The 24,159-nt window shown below is 35.4% G+C and overlaps 1 protein-coding gene across 1 annotated transcript in view; it reads left to right on the forward strand.

Moving 5' to 3' along the window:
- Nucleotides 1–20,549, forward strand: part of HCFC2 (host cell factor C2) — a 34,084-nt gene extending 13,535 nt beyond the window's left edge. Inside the window, exons 8-15 of the mRNA XM_016127037.2 lie at nt 4,307–4,474; nt 5,014–5,066; nt 8,587–8,764; nt 11,698–11,901; nt 12,430–12,503; nt 14,406–14,543; nt 16,192–16,377; nt 17,002–20,549. Coding sequence (XP_015982523.2) covers nt 4,307–4,474; nt 5,014–5,066; nt 8,587–8,764; nt 11,698–11,901; nt 12,430–12,503; nt 14,406–14,543; nt 16,192–16,377; nt 17,002–17,316 — 1,316 coding nt within the window. The 3' untranslated portion in view covers nt 17,317–20,549. The remainder of the gene's footprint in view (nt 1–4,306; nt 4,475–5,013; nt 5,067–8,586; nt 8,765–11,697; nt 11,902–12,429; nt 12,504–14,405; nt 14,544–16,191; nt 16,378–17,001) is intronic.
- Nucleotides 20,550–24,159: the final 3,610 nt, after the last annotated feature.

Consider the following 24,159-nt stretch of genomic DNA (forward strand, 5'->3'; position numbering starts at 1 on the left):
GGGCAGGGAAAGGATGGACAGTAATCAAACAAATAAACAAAGTAAGTTCAGTTTCTGATAAGCATGTGAAGACAGTTTCTGGGAATTTCAGGAGAGGGATGGCTGCTTCAAAATGGGTACTTAGAAAAGGATGAGCTGACATTTGGGCTGTAATCCAAGTGGTGAGAAGATGCTATTATGTAAAAAGCTAAGGGAAAACACTGCAGGAGGAGTGAACAGCAAGTACAAGGGCCCTGAGATGGGAGTACTTGGCGTGCTTTTTTGGTGATGTATTTGAGCTGAGTAAAAGAAGAGAGTGCAGGAACAATGTCAGAGAGGCGACCACAGGACAGATCATGTCGAGCCTCGAACGTCATGGTAGAGTTTAAATTGTTTTTAAAGTACAATGGTAAGTTATTTATTAGTTTTAAGGAGAACTGTACCATGATCAGTTGAACATTTTGGAACAGCCACTGCAGTTGTGTGGAAAATAAATTATAGAGGTCAGGAGGGCACACAAGGAGACAAGATAGGAGGCTTTTGCAGTTGTCAAGGAAGTCTTAGACTGTAATAGTGAAACGGATATGAGGAGAAATGGATAAATCCAGAACATATTTTGGAGTTCTTATTGAACTAGCTGATAAATGGGGTGTGGCAGATGACAGAAAGAGGGAGGTGGAGGATAAAGATTTTAGCTTGAAAAATTTAGTGATATTTCCATTTACTGAGATGTGGAAGTCTGAGGAGAAAACAGGCTTGTCAAGAAAATTGAAAGTTCCATTTAGACCATGCTAAGTTTGAGATAACATGATAAAGTAGGCAGTTGAGTGAATAAAGTATGGAAGCCAGGTGAGAAATCAGATCCAGAGATGTAATATGTGTTATATGAGAAAGGCATATTATATATAAAACATACTATGATTCCACTTTTTTTTTAAGTGTATAAACAGAAAAATCTGGAAGAATACACTGTGTGCTGAAGTATTATTTAAGAGGCAAATTTATACCTTTTCTTAAAAGTTTTTCTCTCTTATCTGTGTTTTCTACAGTAATATGCATTACTTTGGTAATGTAAACACATTTTATTTTAAAATTAAGATAATTGAAAAAATAATAAATAGAACAAAATTAGAGACTAAATGCTTTCTATGAAAGAAGCACATACTAGTAAGTGGGAGAGCAAGGTAGAAAATTCAACTTATTGATCCATTTTTGAAATTGAGAATTATTAACTGAAGCCCAAGGATAAGTTTCAGTCTCTCTGCGAATGGAAGAAATATGTGCATGTGTAAGTTTTTCTCAGTAGTGAATATGTCACTTTAAGCAGATTCTCTAAGGGATCTGTGGCTTTTAAAAGGGTAAATTAAACATCATTGTCTCTGAATGGCCAGTTTTTCCATAGACCTTTCCATAGGAAGCTTTAGACATGAATGGCTGTTATCATAAGGGCAATCTTAAATTTTGCTTTTCCTTGTAATAAATTGGCATCAGGGGGAGGAGGGAAGTGAATAAGGTCAAAGGGGTCAAATATATGGTGACAGAAAGAAATCTAACTATGGGAGATAAACACTCAGTGCAATATATATATGTCTTACTATTAAATTGTACACCTGAAACTTACTGGATTTTGTTAACCAATGTCACCATTAGATAGAAAGATAGATAGATAGATAGATAGATAGATAGATAGATAGATAGATAGATAGATAAATGGCATCAATTTTGGGAGTGAGGAATGAGGGTTTTTCAGCTTGCCCTTTTTTTTACTTTTAGTCAAACTTCGTGCATTTGTGATAACATTTAAAAGAGTAGTATAATTCCATAAGGCTTTTCATGAAAAATAGTCTTTTGTGCCCATCCTTCTTCTATTTTCCTTGCTTCAAAAGCATCTTCTTTCAACTCTGTTAAACAATTTTTTTTGGTATTTACTTCTACATCTGCATAGAACATAAATATATTGTTACTTTGATTTTTTTTTTAAGTTTAGGTATAATGTGTTCACTTTCTACTATGGAAGTTAAGGATTTATCTCTTCTTACTATTCCTCGCCTCTGTCCTATGCACCTTCCCTACCTCCTAGTGTCTCAGTATGATTACACCATAATTTTGTTAGATGACTATTCAGTGTTTACATCATGACTGTATAAACACTATTCACAGGTGAGCCACATAGAATATAGTGAATGCTTTCCTTGCACAATTTTTTATTCGTTGTGGATTAATAATTGTCGCTTTTGTTTGTTTTGGAGTTATATGTATTTACCACTAATTCAATCCATAGTTTCTGATATTTGTTTAAATCTTCTTTCATCTCATTATGGTTAGATGCATCAATTGTTCTGTCAGATTCCATCATCTTGAAGAAATTTCTCGTGCTCCAGTCTAGGCTGGTTACCCTCCACAGACTGAGCACATCTTGGGAGTCTCCCTCCATCATCTCTCAGGACTATGTGTGGCCTCTCACTTGTGCTGGAATTCCTTTGTCCTGGCCCCATATTTTTCCCTACCTGAGTCTACTTCCTCATTTTTTTGTGGAGCACACCCTAGGAGAAGGGTACATAGGTGACAGATTTATTTTGAGGTCTTGCGTTGTTTGAAAATATGTTCAGTCTTCTTTCCCATTTAATTGGCAGTGTGCATGGAAATAAAATTCTATGTTAGAAATTATTACACAAGAATTTGGAAAATATTCTTATATTGTATTCAAGTTTCTAGTGTTTTTGTTGAGAAATTTAAACTACTTTTGATGTTCAATCTTTTTAAATGTGAACTTCCCCATCACCCCTGGTAGCTTCTAGGATTTTTTTTCTTTGTCTCCCCTATTAATTTTCATGATGATGTGCCTGTTGTGTGTCTGTTTTAAAAATATTGTGTTGAGTATTCAGTGGGTCCTTTCAGTCTAGAAACTCATGTTTTTCAGTTATGGGAATTTTCTTGACTTATTTCATTGATTTACATCCTACTGTTTTCTCTGTCCTCTTCTCATGTACCTTCTATTATGTGGATGGTGTGTGTACCTCCTGGACTTGTCTTCTTATTGTCTGCTCTTGTTCAGGTGCGGGTTGCCTTACTTTGAAAAACATAAATAGACTGGATTGTGAATGGGGTCATAGAGGAATTTACATAGGAATATGAAGGAGCTAGGCTTAATTATTGTCTAAAACAGGGGTCCCTAACCTTCAGGCTGCAGACCTACTAGTCCATGGCCTGTTAGAAACTGGGCTGCACAGCAGGAGGTGAGCCAAGCTTCATCTGTATTTGCAGCTACTCTCCACTAGCATCACCGCCTCAGCTCCACCTCAGATCATCAGGCATTAGATTCTCATGGGAGCACTGGTCCCTGGTGCCAGAAGGGTTGGAGACTGTTGCTCTAAAACAGGCCCATCAAATTTTTTTCTGTAAAGGCCCAGGCAATAAATATTTAAGCTTTGCAGGCCATACAGTCTCTGTTATAACTACTCAACTCTGCTGTGATAGCATGAGAGCAGTCATCGATAATATATAAAATAAATGAGCATAGCTGTGTTTTAATAAAACTTTACTTACAAAAACAGGCACATGAGCATAGTTTCCTGACACTCTAAAAGATACAAAGAGATAGATATTAGACTTGTTCTGTAAGGATTAAATTATAGTTTATAGATTTCAACTCACTGGAAGAATAAATTTCTTTATATAACTATGCAAAGATGGAATGTATTGCCTTGGGAATTGCGAGTTCCATGATTTGGTAGGTAAACTAAAAGAGGACCAAGGATATTGTAGAAATAATGTCAGGTCCTTTCTTCCAGTTGTAAGAGTCTATGCTTATTTGTTTGGAAAATGTTAGTAATATTTTATACCAAAGTAATTACCAGTGTGGGGTAGTACAGATTTTGATAAGAAGGCATTAACTTCACAGAAGTTATGTTTTTCCAAAAATATCATACCTGAATCATCTTTGCTAACAGTAACAGTATTTCTAATATGTATATTATTGGCTAAAAATTGGCTCATTAAATTAAAAACTTAGAGAGTAAAATCATGTAGCTATAACTATGCAATACTTGGTTTTCCCCCCACTTGTATGGTTAAACATTTTTTCTGAATCTGATGACTCAAATAGCTTGAAACTGGATTGTTTGTAGATTTATTTGTATAAGGAATTAAATAAATATATAGAATCAGGACCCCAAACTATTTTCATTTGACCAACTATAGCTATGGTCAGATAAGTAAAGTTTCTCCCTCTTAGTAAACAGATGAAATATTTTCATTGCTGACATTTTCAGAGCTCTGGGTCCATACATTTGAAACTTAAATGTATAATATCAATATTGTTCTTTAGAGAAACCACCGGCACCATCACAAGTACAACTGATCAAAGCCACCACCAACTCTTTTCATGTCAAATGGGATGAAGTGCCTACGGTTGAGGGTTATCTTCTACAGCTGAATACGGACTTGCCGTACCAAGCTGTGTGTTCAGATTCTTCAGCAGCACCAAATACGCAAGGTAACATGATATTCATGCTTAAAGCATGTGTGCTCATGGTTTTTTTTTTTATTTAAAGATACTGCAGAAAAGCCTGTAAATAGGCTTAGTTTAAGAAATTTCGTACGATGTTTTCTGTCTGGTAAATTCAATATGTTGTGTTTTCACTCTGAAACGTGACTGTCTTACCATCATGATATAATTGAACAGGGATATGTAGGGTAGAATGTTTCTCCTACAGTTCATTTTGATGGACTTTCTTAATTTGACAAGCTACTTCAGGAGATGGTTTTAATTAGCTTTCATAAATATTTCAGCTTTTTTCGAAAGTATTTTTAACTAACAGGCACTCGGAAAGTAAAAGCAAATTTAATTTTACATGTTCTTCCAGAAAGGATTTCAGTCAACTATTAAGCAAACTATTAAGGAAGCAGATAAACTTTGAATGGAGATACTACTTTTTTAACCCTTAATATGTAATTTTTAAAAATATTTGATTGTAATATTTTTTATCGAAGCTAGTTTAGAGCATATCAGTCTGAACTTTCTCATTTCTACAGGAGTCAGGATGGATCCTCACAGACAAGGCAGTAATAACATCGTTCCCAACAGCGTAAGTTAAAAAAATTTAGGATGGTAAAGGAACGTGTATGGTTATAGTCCCATTTTTTATTCTGTTTTTAGCATATTACCCTAAGACAGGGGTTCTCAACCCCACTGTATATCAGAATCACCTCTCAGATTAAAAAACAAATAGAAGCAGATTCCTAAGCCTTTCCCCAGATCTAGTAGCAGAATCTTTAGGCCGATGCCCAGGTAGCTCTGTTTTTAAGGGACGCTCCATAGACTATTTTGACATTAGCCTGAATTAAGAACCCCTGGCCAAGAGATTAAAGTCTAGCCTCATTACACATAGCATCCGAGGCTAATCCATTATAAATTATACTTACAGTATCTTGAAATCTGTATTTTGACATTTCTTAATATCATACATTCATTTTAAATTTCTCAAGATGCATTTCAAAAATGTATATGAAATGTATTTCTTTGCTATGTATTTTGTTTACCAAAGAATATGAGTTGCTAAGTTCAGCACCTGTGTTTGTGGGGTTATTATTTTGTTAATGAAATGCTTCACAGTAGACATTTGTGTAGACTAATGAATAAGCTTACTAGTATTTACACTGTTTTTATCTGGCAACCTGCGATCTACATTCACAGTAGACTCTCTTCAAGGGAAGTGACACAGGTATAGCTCATATATTCTGAACATGGCTGAGGACCAGTAATAAGCAGAAAAGGCTTATTATGTCAGGAGGGATATGTAACAGGTGAAGCCCATACAGTTATTTCTGAGCTGCCCATGTTAATAAACTGCGCACACACAGTAGTCTCCCCTTATCTTTACCTGTGAGGGCGGGATACATTCCAAGACCCCCAGTGCATGCATGAAACCATGGATGGTACTGATTATTTCTTCCCTCCATTTTCTTGCTCATATTTTTAAAACTGCCATTAATTATTAAATGAAGGTCCTCGTGAAGTAATCCTCTGATGTTACTTTTTATTTCCTGTTTTCTTTCTATTTTGCTTTCTGAAAAATTTCTTCATTTATATTATAAATCTTCTATCCAGTTTTTAAATGTATTCAACCACACATTTAATTTCTAAAAGCTTGATCTTATTTTTAACTTATTTTATACTCTCTTATTCTTGCTTTATAAATGTAATATCTTTTACTATCTCTTGAAGAATTATGCTTTTTAAAAATTTTTGGAGTTATAGTCTGCTCTCAGCAAAATCTCCTTTTTCAAGCCCCTTTTTTAAAAATGTGTTTTGATCTTGGACTGTCATGTTAGAGGCTGTCATCAGTTGTCTGGTGAGGCTTGGCTGTCCTTCAGTGTTTAAAGTGAGGCATTAAAAGGAGCTCGGAAGGTGTCTTAGTCCATTTAAGCTGCTGTAACAAAACACTACAGACTGTGAGGCTTACTAACAGCATGGTCAAGTTCTGGTGAGGACCCTCTTCCAGGTTGCAGACTGCTGACTTATTGTATCCTCGCATGGTGGAAGGGGCAAAGGAGCTTTCTTTGGCCACTTTGTAAGGGCACTAATCACCCCCTGAGGCCTTACCTCCTAATACCATCACCTGGGGGATTAGGTTTTAACACACAAATTTGTGGGGGACACAAGTGTTGGGAAGATAGTGGAAGGTTTATGCATACGGGCATGGCTTGTTGATTAGTAGGCCCCAATAAAGTAATTAGATGGGGGATCCACAAATATCAGTATCTGTAGGTGTTTTCTCTTGGACCAATGAATTTCCCCAAGAATTCCCCCAGCTCTTGGCTAGGGTTCTCGACTTCATGGGAGCTTAGTGAGGGAATGCAGGAGTGAGTGGTATCTTTGTTCAGCATGCAGACTTTCACTTAATCCTCATGTTCAGTGTGGGTGCCCCTCCTCCATCCTCACCTAAGGAACACCACACCACAGTCCAGAGCCTCACATTTCAACCTTTCTGCCTAGCTCCCAACTTTGGTTAGAATGGAGGAGAGAAATTTGTCTGGTTTTGTGTGCTGGAAGGGCAGAGCTGGGGCTACAACTACTTTTTGTATAGTCTTTTGTATGACAATCCTCAGGTGTTGGCTTGCACTTTGCACCTCAGTCTCCAGAGAACCTGATGCCTCCAATTCTCAGGGCTTTCTGGGCTGTCTGGCACGAATGGTTTGCCTCTTAGTGACTTTCCACCTATAGGTTCTTAGTCTTCAGCTTTTTCTGCCATATATCTTCTTACCTACTGTTACCTCTTCTCCCATTCTCCTGTCCTTATAAGTATATACCTTTACACTTAATAAAAAAATTCCTATATGATTATTTGAGTTGCAGTTTTGGAGGAATCTTCTCAAACATTTGTTTAATCTACTGTGTTAACCCAAAATCTCAGGGCTTATTTGTTCTTATTTTATACACTTCTAGTTAGATGGGATATTTGATTTTTAAGCAAAGTGTACATCAGAGACACTATAACATGGAGACTTTGGAGTGAAATAAACCTAGGTTCAGATTCTAGTTCTGCTGCTTGTTGGCTACTTGACTGTGGATGGATTAAGATTTCTAAGACTCTTTTTTTTTTTTTTTTTTAATGTTTAAGCCAGGGGTTATATTATCCAATTTACAGATTTTCTGTGAAGATTAATTGAAACACAGACTTCACAAATATGTTTTACAATGCCTGTCACTAATGGTCGCAGCTATCATCATCATCATTTACTGACAGTAGCACCATTGCTATCGATCAGAGGGGAATTATAGGGCATGTTCTGGACAAGCCTCCTTAGAGCCATGACATATTATAATTGACAATATTGTTATAATTGACAGTGAAGGTGCAGACAGAAGAGTAACAAAAAGCAGGTAACTAAAAAGGAGCAGCACTACTGGGGTATGTGAATGAAGCCAGATCACTTTTATGGTTCAGTAGACCTATAGATATCACTCGCTATATACTAACATGTTCACATTGGTGACTTGAAATATCAAGAAGTTTAAGTATGTTCATTGTGGTATGTTTAAGAAGGCAGAGAAATATAATTAGATGCCTATCTAAAGTGTTTAATGGTAAAGCATATTAATATGTATATGTGTTAAATCTTGAGATTTATATGGAAAACTCAGTTATACAGAATACTTCCTTGCTTGAAGGTTCCGTGTAACTGAGATTTTACTTTTAGGAGTCATCAGATCTGTAGTATGCATGTTTGACCTTGTTAAGAAAATTCGACCAGAATATTAAACTCAGTAGCTTTGGTCGTACCGGCTGTGTAACATATGTATGTACTTGAATACTAACTGCAGCTTATAAAAATGTAGATTTTTTCCCCTCAAAATTTATCTTTTCTTTCCCCTTCAGAACTGGTCCTTTTGAAGTTGGAGATTAAATGAAGAGAAATTATTTTCTTAAGCTATTATAAAATTTAAAGAATCTTATACAAATTAAAAATATAATTGAAACTATTATATATTTTGGTAAACTTATTTTCAAAAGCATTAAATTGTAAATTATTTTGCTTGTTTTTACATGTATTTCTATTTAATTAAATATTGCATGCTACAATAAACTGTTTTATTTCTTATAGATCAATGATACAACAAACAGTACAAAAACTGAACATATAGCTGTGAAAGGAACTTCAGTGAAAAACAAACTGGATCTCAAAGCATCAACTGATTCTAATGCAATTTTACATTCATGCTTGGCACCTAATATTTCTAATCATAATAGTTGTGTGGTGGATATGCTAAGGAAAAACGAAGGTATAAAGACAGAGTTTTGATTAAAGCTAAAGCTTTTTATAATAATGGTAGGGAATTTTAGAGTCTTTAAAAAAGTAAATGTTACATGGTTTTGATCCATTTTCAAAATAATAATATACATGCCATACTGACCCTCGTTATGGGTGAATACAAGATACCAAGCAAGCAGTTACCTGAATACTAATGAGCGGTCGGTGAGCTCTGGTTTAAACAGGGCAAGCGCTCAGATGACATCTGCGGTTGGCCAGTGTGTTCAGTGTCACCATCCCTAACTCTGTTTTCTTAGCACTTATAACTATTGGACATTATTTATTTTGGACAGGGATATTGCCTGTCTTATTCACCTCTATTTTTCAGCACCCAGATCCATGCCTGGTAAATAGTAGTCACTTAGTAAATATTTGTATAGCAAGTAACTGGATTATCCTCAGAAAGATAGTTCATTTATGAGAACTGTTGATTAGAGCATTGCATTCATAGGAAAGGTGATCCTTATATTTAAAGTAAGTTCATTTGAGTGTTCTGAATCCATTTGAAATATGTTAAGCATTGCCTCTGATTTCAATACCTAAAATTATTTTATAAATCTCATTCTGATATATCCCTGACATGGGAACATGGGACTTTACTTTTTAATTTGAAAAATCATGACAACTGATACAAATTTAATTCCTCTTCAATGATTCAAACTTGACGAATATTCTTTATATTTCTGTTTTTCTTTATAAGTCGATGATAGATAAAAATATTCAAGGAAAATAATTTCCTATAATTTTTCTCATTTCATTGCTTGAGGAAGAGGGGAGTGCTTTTGTTTTACTGGTTTTCTGATGTAAAGGAATCATTTGTTCAAAATTGCAGAAGCTTGGTCCTCAACCTCAACTTAAATTTCTTTCTTATGGTGAATTTCTACGTCTGTCTTACCAAGAAATTTATACTCTTGAAAACAAATGTGAGTTTTGAGATTTCAGAATCTTAATGCACTCTAACTCCTACATTGTAAGGCAGTTTGGGTGAATGAATAATAGGCAAATGGAAAAACCAGAGTGGTTGTACAATGACCGTATCTACAGCTCATGAACACTCACATGTGTGAATAAATGACTATCCAATCTCAGGTTAAAATGAGGAGATTGGGCTTTTTCTCTGCAGGTTGGAGTAGCTGTCCTTTTATAAGAGCGGAAGAGTGGCATGATTAAGGGTGTGTGTGTGTGTAAGTGCACTTTAGTCTCACTGTCAGGAAGAACTATAATGGGAAATGATTAGGATACTTGTTGGGAGTTCTTTTAAGACTCCCACGAGCTGCATAGCGACCAAAGCACTGTGTGGGATGGAGAGGAAGGAGCATGTCAGAGACTTTTAGAAAGTAGCATCTATTAGACTTGAAAACTGGTCGGATATGGAACATTAAAATGAGTTGAACATGACTCCCAATTTTTTGGATTGGTCATTCGATAGATGCTGATACTCATCAAGATAGGAAATACAGGAGCAAGAACAAATTTGGGGAAAAGATAGATTCAACTCTGAATTTACTGTTTTTGAGGCACTTGAAGAACATATTGGTAAAGATTTCTAATGGGCAGTTGGATGCTTAGGTCTGGAGTTTCAGAAGCAGTTCTCGGCTGGAAGTAAAAATTTAGAAGTTAAGGTTATCTAAAATGTCAGCTCCACAGGAGCGAGGACCTTGCCCGTCGTGTCCACTGCTAGATCCCCAGCACCTGACATAGTGCCTAGGACATACGTATTTGAGAGATGTATGATTCATGAATGGTAGTTAAAGTGCAGGGAAACTATGTAAAAGGAGAAAAGGCAGAGTAATACCTGCCTTTAAGGAGTCATTCAAGTGAGAGAAGCCAGCTAAAGAGATTGATCAGGGTTCCTAGGAGGTTAGGAAAAGAACTGAAAAGATTGGTATGTCATTTTTTTTCTGTATAGTGGGCATCACAGTTTGTGACCAGTGTATGCATGTGTTTTATCTACCACGTGACTGTAAGTTCGTGAGCTACGGACTATGCCTGCTTTGTTTCACCATATAGAAACAAGTACAATGTCTGGTAGATAGTAAATCTTTAGTATTGTGAAATGAATGAATATAAGTCACATGAAGAAACAGCTTCAGAGAGGATTATGTGGTCAGTATAGTTTACATTGCAGAAGGTGAAGTAAATGAAAATTGAAAAGTATCCCTGAGAAATCATTGACGTTTGCCAGAGCCATTTAATTAAAATACATAGTGTGCTAGAAACCAAATTTGGGGAGGTCAAGGACGTTTAGTCTGCTCTGAAGAAAATGAGAGAGGGAAGATGGTAACTGGAGAAGACTCATGGGGTCAAGGCGGATGTCCATTTGTTTGCTTGGGAGACTCGATAATGTTTTTGGACTGAGAGCCAAAATTACTGAAGAAAAAGAACCTTCAAACTAAAGAGAGAGGAATAATTGATGAGAGGGTCCAAAAATATGGGGGAGGAGTGGAACCAAGGGCACATGCAGGAGGACAGATTAGACTTCCTTAGGAGGGAGGTCAGAGCATCCTATGAAGTGGGAGAGAAGATGGGGAGGATAGTCACAGTGATAAATACCTTTCTAGCGTATGGCATGAGAAGGCAGGAAACTGATGGCATTCGTGCCTCATGACCCTAAAATGGGAAGCAGGGCCATTTGATCTATAATTTAGTAGAGTTTGAAAACAATGCTTTAATGTTTAGAATGAAAAGCGGGAGTTGAGAAGTTGGACATGTTATGGCTGTAATATACTTTATTTATCGAAACATTTTATGCCTAATGCTTAATTCATATGAATGACATTTGTAGTGCTCATGTTTGTGATTTTAAAATTGAAAAATACCAAGAATTATATGACAAGAACTATAAGATAGAACAATTATCCGCAGGTATTATGTTAATAATTGACCATTTCCCTTTAATTTTAGGTCCTCACACTTCAGCAAATATAGGTGTTCTAAGTAGTTGCCTGGACCTAAGAACAGTAATTCCTGAACCTTCTGTATCCAGTACTATTCCCAGCGCACAAACTATGGTAACCCAGCAGACCATTAAAACTGAATCATCCAGTACAAATGGGGCAGTTGTTAAAGATGAAACTTCACTAACAACATTCAGTACCAAATCTGAAGGTTTGAAATGTGTTTCACATACTGTATTTTGAACCATTTTTGTATATAAATTCATCAGACTTCTTTGTTTTAGATGGGAATTGCATTTCATCTTGGATTGAATCATATATAAACATATAAAGCATTTCAATTAAAATAATTATATAAAATTCTCTGCTGTCTTACATAAAATATTTATATCAGCACACACTGAAATACAATACTGTGAATATATTCAGTTTCTTTCCTTAGATTAGTTCTAGACTATGGAGTAACAATTCTCATAGCTGATGGATTTCTGATTTTGTAAATTCTCATTTTTTCGTAACTGGAATTGTACTTCATAATTGGTAAACATTCTCTGAAGTCTAGCTAGATATCAAACCCTTGAAAAAATGAACTCTGTGAATTAGTTTGAGTTAGAGAATACACAATCATAATTATCGTGATTTTCTCCCTCTGGCTATTTTCGTATATTTATAAAATTTATTTCAATGTGTCTGATGAGTGATGACGTACATCTTATCTGATAAATTGTTTAATTTTTAGTCGATGATACGTGTGCACTGCCTGCAACCAAGATCAGCCGTGTAGAGGCCCATGCTGCAGCGATGCCATGTTCTGTAAGTATATGACCCGGAGATGATATGCATGTACGGACAGTTACATGTGCTTTAAATGCTGAGCAGCGTTGACATAAATTCACAAAAAGATTCTTGGGTGTTCTCTAGCGATGATTTGACATAGATTGAGAAACGAAGGGTTGAATGGAGAAATGCTCACAGTTAAATGAAAAAAGCTATGTAAAAATTATATACATACATACATACTGTGGTCCCAATTTTATTAAAAAAAGTACACCCAGTACATACATTCACACTCTCACAGGAGTCCATACACATCCACGACAATACTAGATGACTTTTAACAGGTGGCGGGACCACGGATAATTTTTATTTTCTTCTTTATATTTTCAATTTTTTTCTATAATGAAATGTGTTACTTTCATAATAAGAAATGTGTGTGTATACATGTGTATAAACGTAAATGACAGTAATGGTTTTAAGAGTAAAAGGACATGTTATGGAGTGTAAAACTTGAATGGCTCTACTGCTACTATTTAATAGCACAACAGATTAGTGCAGTTTTGGTTTAGACACACCTGGAGGATAGCCTGCTATTCTCTGGCATCAGGTGCCTTTGTGGAAGACTGGAATTGGTCTGCATGGCACTAAACTTAAAATGCTAGGAACGTGCCTCACAAAGACACCAAGATAAGACAATACATGTTTGTGTGCATGCGTCTGTCTATACTTTTAAATTTATTTTTCAGTTATCAGTCATTTAACTTAATTGCTGTAGGCAGGATTTTTTTATTTGACCTACTATTTATTGTTTAGAGTCTTCAAGAATTATCTATAATTTTAGTTTTCTTTCAATCATGATTTTATGGATTTTGATCACATATTTACCTTCATCAGCTTTTATCTTTTCAAAATATTAAGTCCTAGTATTCTTAGACTCTTCTCAGGGAAGAATTCTTAAAAGGAACTTTTTTCCTCTTAAATGTATTTTGCAATGCATCAGCCAGAATGGTATTTGTTATTTCAGTTGGAGCCAGTTGTTTTATAAAAGTTATTAAAGAGAATTTTTACAGCTTTAAAAATGAAAACAAGTTCAAAGCTATTCCTTTTTTTAACCTTAAAGATGCCTAGTTAGCTCACTTTGTCGTGTGTGATAGCCTAAATAACTAATAATGTGAATTATAAGCATGTACCTCTGCTGTTATATATTTAAGACAGAAATAAATAACTGAAGTGCACATTTGTTTTGAGCTTCTGGAAACAGTGTCATTTATAAAGAAGATGGCTTAAAAAGGTTAGTTCCAGGGATAAGTATAATTCACTTATCACTAAAAGTAGCTTAAGGTAGAGGAAGTTGTTTTAAAGCAAGGTAAAAACATGTAAAACTGTTTAATGTGCTCCTCTTTAGTATATACTAAAGTATATTCAAATTGCATTTTAGTTTTGAACATTTTTTCTCCTTTTAGGTTTGGAGAATCACAGGTATTTCAAGTATAAAGATCATTGAATTTCTGCTAGTTGTTTTTGAATCTAGAAATCAGCCAGCTTGGAATAAATTTTTGATTTGCTCCTTTTGGAGCAAGTTGTAATATTACACTAAAGGGATTACATTTTCTGAGAGAGTCTCTGAAATGACAATGTTCTATGAAACGGCTGGCATTTTTAACACATCACTGATTGGAAAGCATGCTAACTTCAGCCAGGTCCATAGTACAGAGCTGCTGACTTGGAGAATGCCTGTCACTCCCTGTGTTTGAATTGGCATCCCCGTTTCACTGTCAGTTGACCTAATCTCTTAAGAGTTTATTTACTTATGAGCTATTAATATTGTGGTGTTTACCCATATACCTACTTGTAGATCACTGCATGGATTTATTAGATCTTGAAATTTCTTATATGCTCAGTAAGAATGTTCATAAGTTTTTCTTTCTCTGAAATTAGAAAGAGACTCCTTCAAATCCAGTGGCCACAATGAAAGCAGGAGAACGACAGTGGTGTGATGTAGGAATTTTTAAAAATAATACAGCTTTGGTGAGCCAGTTTTATTTGCTGCCAAAAGGGAAACAAAGCATCTCAAAGGTAGCTATTAACATTTTCTATGCTGTGAGTCATAAGCCTCAATAATGAGATTTTTTTTTATAACCTTGTTTAAACACTCGAATGCGTGAAATGGAAATCTGTTCACAATCTACAATTGAGAGTTCTGTATACTTAGTTATCTTGTATTATTTTTTAAAGCTCTTTTTTATAGACTATCACAAAAAGGTCATTTTAAAAATCTTATAGCGTCTATGGCCATGCCATGCTGAACAAGCCTGATCCTGTCTGATCTTGGAAGCTAACCAGGGTCAGGCCTGGTTAGTACTTGGATAGGAGACCACCTAGGAAGATAGCGTGCTGTAGGCACTAAAAAAATAAATAGATAGATAGATAGATAGATAAATAAATAAATAAGAGATTGTAAGTTGACAAGGTCCTTGTAATCTGTAAGATCAACCAACGGTTGCCTTGCCTAAAAAAGGAAAAATCTTATAGTAACACTGGACTAAATTTTGAGTCATAAATAATACATTCTGACCAGTACAGAGAAAATTGTTTGAAATATCTCTAACTTTGTTACCTGATATGTTTAGAGAATAGGACATCTTTTTTTTTACTGAGAACTTTTTTTATTCTTGATTTCACAATTAAAAAAAATTAAAAGCCCCTGTAGGCTACTGAATACAATCTAATTTTCACTTGATTCTGAAGCCTCTTAAGGAGGACTTCATGTACATAAACATGATATTAAGCCTCTAAGAGTTGTAAAACAGGTTACAGCCTCAGAACATATTGAATTAATTTTTTTTTCTGGAATAGGAAATTTCAGAGAGGAAATTGCCAAGGAAATAGATATTTAGTTTGAATCTCCCAAAGACCTGCACAAATGGGGAATATATCATTTATCATTATATTTAGTTTCTCTACTATTCTAGTGTCTCTCTTTTTCATATCGAATTCTTCTAATTCTTGAAAAAAATAGAAATCCTGGTTAATAATTTGTTAGTATAATGCCTAGTGAAATTTCTGGCCGCAGTTTGATTTCAAATAAGGAAATATCCATACCTAAGGTTCTAGTAGTTACCTGTTTTTCCCAAAAGATAAAAGGAGCATAAAGTTTAGAACCAGTAAACTTGGCTTGAATCATTAGTTCCAGCACTCAACAATGTGATCTTGAACAAATTGATTTCTTCATCCATAAAATGGAGATGCCGTAGCACCCTTAAAAATGGGGTGGTACACTGGTGTGACATGTTTCACAGAGGTGTAGTGAAAGTTAGAGTATGTAAAGACTGTTTGAAAGTTGTGTTATAATCTTCCTACCCAGCATATGCAATTTATTTATTTAACATCTGTTAGGCAAGGAGATGCAATAGTTGTTATTTTGTTTATAGTTTAGTGGTTGTTAATTTTTTTCTACTTTCATTCACTTCTGTACAGAATACCCTTATATTTTTTTTTATAATCAGTGATTGTCAACTAGAAAGGGCACTTTTCCCCTGAATAAGAATCACCAATTTATGGGCTTTGTTGCTTTGTATTGGAGGGCTCATTCCATGTATGAAAAGAGGGAAATAAATAAATGTAAACTAGAACCTTAAAACATAATTCATTCTTTAAAAATTTTGTTTAATTAAAAAATAATTAATTGCACCTTTTCTTCACTTTTGCATCTGTTGCATTTTAGATAGGAAATGCAGATGCACCTGACTACAGTTTACTTAAGAAACAAGATCTTGTACCAGGCACAGGATACAGATTCAGGGTTGCTGCTATCAATGGTTGTGGAATAGGCCCTTTCAGCAAAATCAGTGAATTTAAAACTTGTATTCCTGGTTTTCCTGGAGCTCCTTCTGCAGTCAGAATTTCAAAGGTAAGCTGTCAAGTCAGGTCGAGATTTGGTGATTTAAATTATTGAAACTTTGTACATGAAGTAAAACTGTCAGTTTAGAGATTCTTGGTAGTGTCTGATGAAATGAGAGATATCTTAAAGGGGTAAATTAAAAGTTTAAAAAATGTTTTTTGCTAATCACAATATTTTTAAGGCTTAAATTTCAAGCAGAATTATAGGGTCCAACTTACAGAAAGGGAAATCTGGCTTCTTAATACTAATTTTGTTCTCGTTTATGAAACCGAAAAGTTTGTGCTGGAGAATCCTAATAGAATACATGAAATTGGATTATATTTTATCTGAAGGTCCTGCCTCTCCTTAGAGAAGAAAAGGTATCATTTCAAGTAAGAAAAATCCTCTTCTTGAGATAGTACAGGCAGACATTTAAGCTTACTTAATGTTTTTGAAAAGTGGGAATGAATTAAACATTGCAGATCCAATTAAGGTAGGTTCTTAAAACTCAACGATAAAAGTTCTAACGCCTAATGCAGTTACCATAGCAAAAAGCAGCATCTTGTATTCTAAAGATATAAACTCAACATAAGTGATATTAGAGAAAACTTCAGAATCTTTACCTGTTGTTTTGTTTCCTCCCCTCTGTTCAAGAATGTCGAAGGTATTCATCTTTCCTGGGAACCTCCAACTTCACCTTCTGGAAATATTTTGGAATACTCAGCCTACTTGGCGATTCGCACAGCACAAATACAAGATAATCCAAGTCAACTTGTATTTATGAGGATTTATTGTGGTCTTAAGACATCATGTATAGTAACTGCGGGGCAACTTGCAAATGCACATATTGATTATACATCCAGACCTGCCATTGTGTTCAGAATATCAGCAAAGAATGAAAAGGGATATGGACCAGCTACACAAGTTCGGTGGCTTCAAGGTAACAATAAAAAAGCACCTTTAAATTGATTTTTTTTTTTTTTTACTGAAGCTATTGTGATTATGATTATTTATTAGTAACTGGTTATGAAGATTTATCATTTAAAAGAGTATTGTTTGTATTTCTAGCAGTCATGAATTTGAATTTGTAAGTTCTTAAAATGTATTTGCTCAATTCTAGATCCAAATAAAAATAGAAAAGAAGAAAAGACTCTCTGAAAATTAGTATATGGATTCTTCCTTATAGCTCTTCTATTAAGGAAAATAGGAAAATTAAGATAAAATGTAGAAGGTATTATTACCCCAGTATCTTTTATAAAGGCCGTGTAATTCATCCTCGAGTTATTGAGATGATTCTAGTACCTGGCTGCTGTACACTGTGCTGTCTTATATAGTAAGTGTTTTCCACACTGCAAAGGCCCTGGCTTTGAGTACTTACTCCCTTTACCTTTATTCTGTGTGAGTAGTGGTCCTCTAACTACTTTCTTCCACTAGTTAATATTCACGATCCTAGTTTTGGCAGGCATTTGATTTCTTTGTTTACGGTTAGCACAGAGCTTAAGAAATTAAAAAAGAAAGAAGCAAGTTCAGAAACTCTGCTTTTGAATTTTCATTATTTTCCAAGAATCATGGCAAAATACAAAAAGAATAATGGGTTTTCTTGATTCATGCTAGAGTGATATATTGGAATATATTTTTGGCCAAAGCACTTAACTTATTTGGCCCTCAGTTTCCTCATTAGTAGATGAGGGAGTTAAAAGAATTTACCTTTAAGGTCCTTTTCAGCACTTAGATTCTGTATTTTCATCAGAAGTGAAGTACGTCCCTGAACATTTCAACATGTCTTAATGGCCCTATCTTTGCTTTTGCTGAAATTAAAGCGTTCGTTATTTAAAATGCAAAATTAAAGTATATGTCCCCCTTAATGCAGACAGAAAGAAGCACCTTAAAAGGACACAAATTTTGAAATAGTGTTTTAAACATTTGTAAGATTTTTGTAAATGCTCTAAATGTTTTATTTTTGCATTGTTTTTACCTCGAAATTGTATAAACTTTTTTACAACTGAAATATAAGCATTAGATAGCATACTCAGGTTCCATTACAACCTTAAAGACGCAGATAGGCTTTATGGACACTCTGCTACATGTAACCTGTTTTAAACCTTGAAGGAATTCATGGTTCCACTGCCTATTTAAATCGAGAATGGATATACAGAGCAATAATTGCAGAAAAGATATTTCAAACTAAGAGCTGCAGTAAATGCAGGGGCACAGGTCTATCTTTTTTATACCTTATAACCTTATGCCAGTTTAGGTTGACTGAGTAGCTATGTCCTCAAACTTCATGTATAATATTCCCAGCAAAGATAGATTTAATTGTTCAGAATTGATATATATGTATGTTCCAGTTACTAATTTAAAGTGTATAGAATATTTTAATATATAATTTTTGTAAAGAACTGGGATTTTTATACTGCAGTATTTGTAATTAATGTGTCTCACTAATTAATATGCAAATTGTTAGACACGTAATGAGTGATTTCCAAACTCTAAAGGTAAAATAAATGCACTACTATGGTGTTGTTAGAATACCTTTTTTTTGTGGCTGTATGAATCTTTAATCTTTAAATGTGTACTTTACAAACAATGTTTACAAGGAGCTTCTCTGGTTTGTTATCCCAGCACCTCCCTTGGTGAGAGCTTCATTCTGCATTTGTTTAACTCATATGCTTTGCTTTTGGCATATGCTTGCTTTTTGCACTAGTAGAATTTTAACTTACCTCATTATTATGTTTGTAATCATTTGTATAGCTTCCATTTGTCTGATATAGGCTAAAGTAATACTTAACCAAAGTTAAAATAAATGGTAAGCAATTTTGCACATATTAAATGCTAGGGTTTGTTTTGTATACGTGTGTGTTTAGTTATAAAAAGTAAGAATGGAAAGTTATAGTAAGTATATGCTTCAAGCCCAATTATTTTAATGATTGTTTGTTTTATTAGAAAAACATCTAGCTTTTAACATCTTATTTTCTGCATTAATTAACAATTTGTATCTTAAAGCACTGCTCTCCATGACAAGGAGTAAGTTGACTTTAAGCAAAGAATAGAGTATTTGTTTGAGCATGCACATTTATACCTACTTAGTATTTGGTTTAGTTTACTTTGCTTAAATGCCTCTCCTGTTCTAGACCAGATGGTGAATATGGACCTGTGGTTCTAACATATGTCTTGTTTTCTAGAGAGAAAGGCAGTCTTTCTCTATCAAGGGATTTCTTAAAATAACTAATGTTTCTACTTTGAGAATTAGCCCAGATTCTGTTTGTCATTTCTTGGTATTTGTACACTAAGTACTAGTTACATTTATCTCTCTGATAAGGGATTGATGACTAAAAGATGCTATTGAGAAATCTCTGTGGCTTTGACAGTAATAGTTAATAAGAGATCTGTGAGTTGTGAGTTCATGACTAGAATGGGTTGGGGTAAATAATAAGAGAATTGAAGTGCATTTAGCTCTTAAGATTGGCACATTTCTAAGTGAAGATCCCTTTTGAGTAGCAGTGGGCTATATTTTGCAGCTATCTTAAGAGGATTTACACTGAGTTAAATTACTTTCTTTACTCCTCTTAGCTGGATAAGCAATTCAGATGTATTTGTGCCACAGTCCTCTTCCTGGGCTCTGCACCTTTGGTTCACATACATAGCAGAAAGATTTTGATGTTGCATGCTCTTAGAATTATATTTTCCAAAGTATCGTATTGGCTTTATTTTAGTTTAGTAAACTGTTTTGACAATTTAACTAGAGATAGGGTATTATAAACTCATTTTCATCTGCATTTTTTAAAAAATGGAAATAATCTGATTTACATGTATGAGCCCCCTGCCCCATAACCCAATTACATAAATATAGTCATCTATAAGAAGGGAAAATTACTGATGTGTTATTTCAAAGACTTGTAGACTAGCAAAGATTGGTTCCAGTTGGAGATAAGGTCTACTATAACTGGAGATATTTTTATTTTAAAAAATTGCAACATTTGTAGCATAAAATCATTTGTAACATTGAATATGAAAGAGATTATTAGCATTTAAAATTATGGCAGTCATCTGGTCATAAATGAAGTAGGTTGCAACACAGACTTGGTCTTTGACCATTTGAGATATAACTGACAGTTGTGTTTTCCAAGACTGCTTTTAGGCAGTTCGATGTATTGGTGTACCAATGATATGTAAAATAAAGAACCTTTTCCTACTGTAATCAATTATAGGTGTTATTCATTTTTAACTATATGAAAGAAAAATTAGTGATGGCAGAGTATATCTGTAGAAATGTTGATTTTATATCATTCACTTAAAATAATATAGGAGTTTCATAAAGAATGGATTGTGTCTAAACTTGTTTTTAAGTTAGTAGATTGTGTTTGGGAGTCATTTTCTTATAGAAATGTAAAGCCTAACTGTAGCTGAGCTAGTATACTTGAAAGTAAAAAGGCAAATAGTTCCAAGAAATAGTCTACACTTGTTGTCACCTCTTTTTTGTCTTCTATTTACTCTTTTAAAAAAATTTTATTAAAGTATAGTTGGCATATAATATATTAGTTTCAGGTGTACAACATAGTGAATCATTTATATAACTTATGATGTGATCACCAATCTAATACCCATCTGTCACTGTGCAGATTTATTACGATATTATTGACTATATCCCCTGTGCTGTACCTTCCATCCCTGTGGCTTTTTAATTTATAACTGGAATTTTGTACCTCTTATTCCCTTTCACCTTTTCACCCATCTTTACCCCTCCACCCCCCCCCCCCCCGGCAACCATCAGTTCTCTGTAACTGAATCTGTTTCTGTTTCTGTTTTGTGTTTTTTAGATTCCACATAAGTGAAATTTACTCATTTCCCCGCCGCCCCCCCCCCCCCGCATATGCTTTTCACCCATTTTAACTCAGAGCAGTCAGGCTTCTGTTCTGCTGCTCCATCAAAATGGCTCTAGCAAAGGTCAGGGATAACTTCTCATTCCCCAAACCCATTGAACCTTTTCTTTATACTTCGTCTTGCCATTGGAAGCTTTGAACCGCTCTCTTGACACTGTCACAGTTTTTTAGTTTCTACGATGACACACTCTGCATTTCTTTATGACCATCTGTCTGCGGTCCCCTTCTCCACTCTCATCTGTCTTTCATTGATTTTTTCACGATTCAGATCTAAGGTTGCCAACCCATTGGAGCCTTTCCTGACTTACTTCATTTCCAAGTAGATTTGACCCCTTCCTCTCGTGCCCCCACCGTCCTTCGTTAAACCTTCTGCCACAGCAGCCTGAAAGCTTTGCACCCTTATCTGTCAGCATCATGCCTCTCCCTCTGCCAGGTGTAGGTCTTCGAAGGGGAGACTGGGCCTGTATCGCTCTTCCCTGTCACTCATTAGCTGGTACTTAAATATGTTAACAAATTATTAAAGAAAATTGTCACCTTTGTATCTCTCCATTTTCTCACTTCCCCTTCTCCAATTGGGGTCTAAATCGGGGAGGGGGGCGGGGGGGGTGCAGCTCTGAAAGTTTTAAGCCAATTTAAGCCTCTGGAGGAAATACAGACTCCAGCTTTGTGTTACCCTATCCTGCTATTACTTAAGTTCCTTAAAGAAGCCCTGGGGTAATTAAGATGTGTCACATATTTACTAGGCTAAAAGGAATTTAATATAGGTGTGCATAGATCTCAAGAGGGAGTCTTTGGTCGGTGTACATTGCTAGATTATGATTTTTAACATTGTGATCAGGAGAATGAGCTGAAAATATTTCAAAAGTTAATCTCTCTGATTTCCATATAGAAAAAACAGGCAGTTGTCTAACATTAGAAAAAACTACCTACCTATTTAATACTTAATTCACGTACATATCACTTACACTGGATTCACTTCCATATCAAGTCAGGTCACTGTTGTCACCTCTGAGCTTATAGGACAAAGGATTCTTACACTACTGGAAAAGAAGATGACATTGGCACACCTTCCTTCCGAGATTCCCAGTTACAGTAGGGAATCCCTACACTTATATATTCCTGTAACTCGGGAAAAGACTCTTTGTAAAAATCATGCCTGGAAAAACATGAACGACAACATTCTAGGAAGAAACAAATTCTATAAACCAAATGAAGAAAGAAAAGGTTACATAATCCAAGGATACCAGCCTCCTTGTTCAAAACAGATTTCTGTATCTTACTAGTAATTAGTATCCATTTGCTTCTTTCCTGTCCTCTGTGGAGCTAAAATCAGGAAAATTTCCACTCATGAAACTATTAATCTCAGCAAGGCCATCTGAACCTGAGTCTAAATTTCTTTTGTTGTATGTATTTGATATCTTGGATAACTTGAATTGAGCAAGGGCCTGGTACTGAAGTTCAGCAAATTCATAATCTGACTACTGCTCCTGCCAGTACTTCAAGCTCAAAAGTCTTGGGAATACAGGGTTATGAAGCCTCTGGCCTTGGATAGAGGGAAGGCTAGGAGGTGATAGGTGTGGAGGCAACAGAAGGATTCTATTTCCTGATTCGATTAGCTAGCTCAACCACAAGTCTTTGCAGAGTACTCAGAGATATCAGGGTGTTTACATATAACCCCTCAAGACAAAAGTGCAACAAGGATGAATTGGCGGTAAAGCAGATATGCAGGCTGTAACGGAGAAGGAAATGGTCCCCCATCCTACCCACTCCCCTTTCCTGGTCTCCTTACCACCCAGAGGCAAGCAGCTAAAGGATACGTCATTTCTCGGCATGAGAACGAGGAAAAGTATAAAGAGAACCCTTTGTGTCTGAGCACATACAAGTTAAAAATAAAAGGTAGCAGCAGCTGGCGTTTGTTTTTGAACATAGAATAACTCTTTTCACTAGTAAATCATGGTCCAACAGATGCCCAGCTTTGACTAAGAGGATTGTCTATCTATTCCTTCTCCTGTCTGGGGAGATAGAGTGGAAGTTTCCTAAGAACTTGAGAAAGGTTCCCTCATTTCTGTTTCTTATTAGAGAGGAAGGAAAAACCTACAGGTATGATAATTACCATTTGATATAGCAAAGGTACGCGTGTGCCATTTAGGGCAGCATAGCCTGTAAGAGAGTGGGGCAGTGCCGAAGGCCCAGCCACTCATCCTACCTGTTGCAGTCTAGCACCCCCTGGTGGCATTGTCCATTGTAGCTTTCATATGGGTAAGATTTTGGGTTTTGGCTACCCGAGGTTTTTTAAATACCTACTGCAATGTCTAGAACTTTCTGATGAGTTGACACCCTTGTATTAGACAAAATTGGGGAGATTGGATCTAGAGAATCTACTTTCTACTTCCCTATTTCCTGGGAATATGTTGCCCGCCATTTATTGCTGGGCCTAGTCTACCTCTTGTACCACCTCCCTAACTTGAGATAACTTTAGCCTGCCCTATTTGGGTACAGGAGATAGAACAAATGTTTCAAGATCAATTATTTTTTCAAATTATAAATCGTACACCAAAACGTATAGCTAATACCCCAAAGCAGGAGAAATTGCACCTTAACTGTTTTATTTAATCTGCAAAATAGTATTGCTGGTGATGACCTTGGCAAAGACGTGATTGCAAAATTGTTATGACATTTGCGTGACCAGCCTGGCACCTGTTATTGATCAATGTGGAGAAACAGTCAACAGCCACCGTGCATTTTCTGTATTTTTGGATTACTTAACACATAAACGCATTGTTAGAAGAATGCGCCAAAGGGAATTTGTACTTTTGAAAGTCAACAGAATTCAGTAAGGAGGTGAAGTCTTTATCAGAATTTTTTTTGGGGGGAGGGGGAATCTGCAGCATCCATCAGCTTTATACAAATAATCATACCCAATGAACAAAGT

The sequence above is a fragment of the Rousettus aegyptiacus genome, unplaced genomic scaffold (assembly GCF_014176215.1).
Source record: "Rousettus aegyptiacus isolate mRouAeg1 unplaced genomic scaffold, mRouAeg1.p scaffold_m13_p_2, whole genome shotgun sequence".
Lineage (NCBI taxonomy): Eukaryota > Metazoa > Chordata > Mammalia > Chiroptera > Pteropodidae > Rousettus > Rousettus aegyptiacus.